This window comes from Suricata suricatta, chromosome 8 (assembly GCF_006229205.1).
Source record: "Suricata suricatta isolate VVHF042 chromosome 8, meerkat_22Aug2017_6uvM2_HiC, whole genome shotgun sequence".
Taxonomy (NCBI): Eukaryota; Metazoa; Chordata; class Mammalia; order Carnivora; family Herpestidae; genus Suricata; species Suricata suricatta.
The window spans coordinates 16,199,183-16,204,311 of record NC_043707.1 but is presented as its reverse complement, the minus strand read 5'-3'; the positions used below and the strand labels follow the sequence as shown (position 1 = coordinate 16,204,311).

General features: G+C 41.5%; 1 protein-coding gene across 5 annotated transcripts in view; it reads right to left on the bottom strand.

Annotated features, from left to right (window-relative positions):
• METTL9 (methyltransferase like 9) overlaps positions 1-5,129 on the bottom strand; it is a 48,294-nt gene that overhangs the window by 40,766 nt on the left and 2,399 nt on the right. For 2 of the 5 annotated variants that reach the window (XM_029949134.1, XM_029949135.1), the window contains exons 2-3: positions 5,081-5,119; positions 5,004-5,032 (exon numbers count right to left, since the gene is read on the bottom strand). The exons of the other annotated variants lie outside the window; for them this stretch is intronic. In XM_029949134.1, the coding sequence (XP_029804994.1) occupies positions 5,004-5,032; positions 5,081-5,119 (68 nt within the window). The remainder of the gene's footprint in view (positions 1-5,003; positions 5,033-5,080; positions 5,120-5,129) is intronic. 5 annotated transcript variants of the gene reach the window in all.

Here is a 5,129-nt window from a genome sequence, read left to right as displayed (position 1 = left end):
TTTTGATTTTTTACTTTGCTTTTCTGTTTGGAGTGTCATTGTAACTACTGTATTGTAAATGATGGAAAATAATTGCATATGTTAAAAAATATGAAACTTTATAAAGTAAAAAAATAAAATAAAATAAAATAAAATAAAATTTCCAAAAAAAAATATCTTTTGTATGCTAATCTAATGATGGGGGATGGGGATTTGAACTTTCAGCCCCACCTCCAACCTCTAGAGAAAGGAGATGAGTTAAGAGATTGAGTTCTAGCACCAACGGCAGTGATTGAATCAACCATGCCTAGGTAATGAAACCTTCATAAAGCCCCTAAACAGCATGGTTCTAGGAGCTTCCAGGTTGCTGAACACCTGGAGAGGGTATGGAAGCTCTGTGCCATCCTTAACTTCCCAAACCTTGTCCTATGCATCTCTTCCATTTGACTTTCCCTGAATCGTATCCTTACAATAAATCAGTAAACAAGTAAAATGTTTTCCTAAATTTAGTCATTCTAGCAAATTACCTAACCCGAGGAGGGTTGTGGGAACCCCATAATTTGTAAACAAGATGGGCAGAAACATGGGCGGGTAGTCTATGTACCCCCAACTTGCAGCTGGCATCTGAAGGGAAGGCAGTCTTGGAGGATGGAGCCTTCAAACCTCTGGACGGATGTTAACTCCGGGTTGTGTCAGAACAAATGAGCTGTAGGACACCCAGACAGTGTCAGAGTGTCAGAGTGTCAGAGAACTAGCTGGGGTGTCGGAAAAAAGACACCATAGGTAAGATATTTTTTCAACATTAAACTTGACCAAAGCATGCACAAATTGGATGAAAGCCAGAACTTGGGACACTTGTCCCATTGTTGTCTAATTCACACACCACAAAACTCCAACTGGTGTTTTTGCATTCAACTACATAGATTCAATGTCTCCACAGAGGTCTGCTAAAGTGGGAGCAGCTTCCTTAAGGAGACAGCCTAGTTTCTCAGACTCTCAGACAACACAAGGTTTCCTAGGACGGGCATCATGAAAAGGTGGGAATAGCCTGGGTCTTTAAACCAGACAGAGCAGGGATCAAAACCCAGCTCTGCCACTTACCAACTGTCACTTTCCTGAGCAAGGGTCCTCTCTCTTAGGCTCTCTATTAAAAAACAGGGTGTACCACCACCCCTGGGAGTTATGAGGATTAGAGAGAATGATACATTAAAATTTCAGACACACAACAGAAATGCAATAACTTTATTTCCTTCCCCTTCCTATCCAAGGACCACAAAAGCTAGTCAGAGAACTAAAGTTCAAGAGAATGCCTAAAAACCACACGGTAGGTCTGGGCACCCAGCCATTCTCAAAAGGAATGAGTAACCAAAGACCTGAGGCATTTAGTGTCACTAAAAACAACTGGAAAGGCTCCACGGATGGGGTCCATGAACCCAGAATCTTTCCTACTACAGGAGGGTGGTTCAACCAAGCCTGACAACATCAACCTGACAGCTAAGGATCCAAAAATCATATTCTAAGCTCTGCAATGAATCCTCTCAGTCCAGACATTGAATCGCTGACACTTCCTTGCATCTAAGCATAGCATAAGAGTAAATATTCAAACTATTCATTATTCTTCCACAAATGACACAAACCTAAACCAACGACCTCTTTATGTGAGATTTCACTGCATACAGTGACAAGGCACCCTAACCGTCTCTGGAGGGAAACAATTCATATGGATTAGATTAAGTTGTTTCAGCTTTGATTTAATAAATAAATTACTGGCAATTTTCATTTAAAATACACACTCACTGTTAGAATTTTATAATCCTAAGATTTTAACAATGCTTTAGAAGGTCTAAGCAATGGTCTTTTACTGGCAATTACCAGGGTGCCCTCAAGCACCTTCAAAGGGGAACATAAATGCCTCTAGTATATTCAGCAGCAGAGAGATTCTGGTATTCTGTGAAACTCGGGCAGATACTCGGGGTTTTTCTTTTTTAATGTTTATTTATTTTGAGAGAGAGAGAGAGAGAGACGGGGGGGGGGGGAGTCGGGGGAAGAGAGAGGGAGACACAAAATCCAAAGCGGGCTCCAGGCTCTGAGCCTTCAAGACAGAGGTGAAAACAGGGCTCACACCCACGGACGGGGAGATCACCACCTGAGCCAAGTCCGAAGCTTAACCAACTGAGCCACCCAGGGCCCTGGAGGCAAACGCTTGTACAGAGTTTCAACACAGTTCAAAGGAAGGAAACTCTTTTCAAAATCTCTTTGGTATTCAGCTGCAGAGGCCGTCAGATTCCGGAAGGCAGCTCAGAAGTAGACACAAATCAGTTAGCGTCCATCTGGCTGGCTGGTGACTGCCCCTGAGCATTGTTAACTCATGCTTGACTTTGGTCAGCCCCTACAAGGTAAATGGTGAGCAAGGGGACAGGACACTGAATCTGTCCAAAAGCACAACCTTTGACCTATGGCTGTAATGTCCAAGTGTTTTTTCATTTGGAAAAAGCACTCAATCGTTTCAATTCTGTCTTATATGTATCACCCCTTGCAACATAACACAGTTCTGAGCTTATAGAAGAAGGTGAAAAAATAAGTCAGATATAACACAGACTTGCAGTTTTAAGTTATGCCTTGCTAATTCCAGATAACCAAGGTTATCTGTGCTCTTAAAATTCCTTACAGTACATCACCTGCAGAAACTGTCCCAGCTTGGTTCCAGGGAGTTCCATAACTAAATAGCAACTTTTAATGATAAACATTTCCCAAGATCTCTCTTTTAACCAGACAATCCTCCACTATAATTTCTTCATAAAATAACAATAAAGAAAACTTGTGCTAAGTACAGTTCAATTAAATCCATAACCCCACTTTCATGCAACCCCAAAAGAACCAGATGTGGCTAGCTATGGAACCCACACACCCAAATGAACACCAGAAAACCTTGTATAAAACTATAAATGGGAAGGGGGAAAGAATGTTAGAGTTAAGTTATTTCACGAGTAAGAATGTTCATAAGGCAAACCTAGGATCCTGGACTATATATAAAGCAGATAACAAATCATCAGCCCAGGCACTCTGCAGTGCCTTTCACTTTATCTCACGGTGGTTTCTATACACACGTTTGTTTTGTTTATTTTAATCTTTATTCATGAGCAATATTTTCATAATGTCAATGCATCACCTCAAAATAATGTCTGGATTGATCACTCTAAAGAAAGAGCCAATGTACCTCCTAAATATTCAGAAAGTACCAATTTAGCCTTCACCAGTTTAGCCTTCACCTTGGAGAAATTCGTGGCCAAACAGTTGGTCCAACTCGTTAAAACCACGCATGTACACACATACCTCAGTATCTCAGAAGCGTAACAAAGTGAATGAGGTATCTGAGACAATTATTAGTTTTCTTTAGAACCTAACTGATTCAGTTTTGAAAAGGTACACAATTACAAAGTATCTCCTGTTAGGAGATAATTGATTCTGAGGCAATATATCCAGCTATATTCTATCTAGACTCCAAGAAAATCAAAGTATGCAAACAGTTTTTCAGTTTTTAAAATATAACCAATTCTTTCAGAAGCATCATATATATTACATATAAAATATATACATAATACATCAAATGTTACAGTAGAGGTAATCACAAGTGTCATAAACATCTATAGGTAAGAGACTCAACCATAATTCCACATCAAAGGAAATAAGCCTCCTTTTTATCCTACCCGGAACCTTATTTCTACCAATTGTTGAAAATGACATTTCTGATTGTTTTACGCCACTATCCATATTCCATATGGATATGTGACATTTTGTAACTGTACATTATGACTGCAGAACTCTAGAATTGTTTCTCTAAGAACGATTAGAGTAATTAAACTGTAGCAAAGAATGTGGTTTTACAACTTAAGATCACTTACTGACCTTAAGTACGCTGCCAACAATACCGTAGGCATGATTACCTAAAAAATTGCAATAGCTGTGGATCACAAAAAAATTAATGGAAATTTAGGGCTTCCTTTAAAAATAGAAATGGGGCCACAATCTATTGTAATTACTAAATAAAAACTATATGCTACTTTTCTTAATGAATTGCTTTATGTCCTTAGATAATTCTTTATTTTCATTAAAACACATGAAATCAACCTGAGTGAAAACTCTCTGAACACCTGGCACAATATGAAATGTAACATAGGAAAATTTGAATCTATGAAAATGATAAGACACAAGATGGGGAATAACTACTTACTGCTCTCTGGAAAGGCAAAATGCACTATAAATGCTAGCAATTATAAGCCAACACTCTGGCAGAATTTAAAAGCCTCTTTTCAATGAATGCAAGGTTAACCACAAACTATATCACTGTAAAAAATGAAATATCAGTCTTAATTCTACAGATGACCTGCACATACTTCTGTAAGTGGCACCAAACTAAGCTAATGAAAAGACTACCTAACCGGTCACATCGCGTCGTTCACGATCCACAACTCTGAAAACAATTCACTCCTCCTTAATTCTGTTTTTAAAAAACCCTTCCAGGAAAAGCTTGCATCATCTTCCTTCTTACCACATCCTTCTGGTCTGCTACCAACATCAAAATTAATAGATCTCTCTTTGGTGGCTGAGGAAGGTTCAAAAGGATGGGAGTGTAAGGACCTGTCAAACACATTTAACTGCTGAGGGAAAATGTCACCCGAATAAGCCCAGAGGGTTAAATGGCTCACGATGCACGATTAAATTTCTTTATGGCCCTTTGTATGTTCAGAGATTCAATCACACTCAAAAGAAGGACCTGCTCTTCGCTTTGATTCTGGAGGGTGATGAGGGCAGTCCAGGGTAATGGGTTTGGTCTGGTTGTGTAAACCGCAGGCCCCGATGCCAGATGGGTGCCAGTGGCCACGCGCCCGCCCCAAAGTTCCTGCGCCCTGCCGCCGGCGCCTGCAATCACCGCCTGGCACCCGGGAACAATGCGGGGCGCCTGGGCGCCCACACTCGGGCCCGGGGAAGGAACGGGAGGCCGTTCTACACCCGCGCCGGCGAACAAAAGGCGCCGCGGGGCCCGGGCCGGACGCTCGGGGGTCGCGGAGCCAGCGCCCGGCGGGGACGACATCGGGAAAACTTTCCGAGGGGCCAAGGCGGCGGGGCAAGGGCCGGAGAGGCCCTCTCGC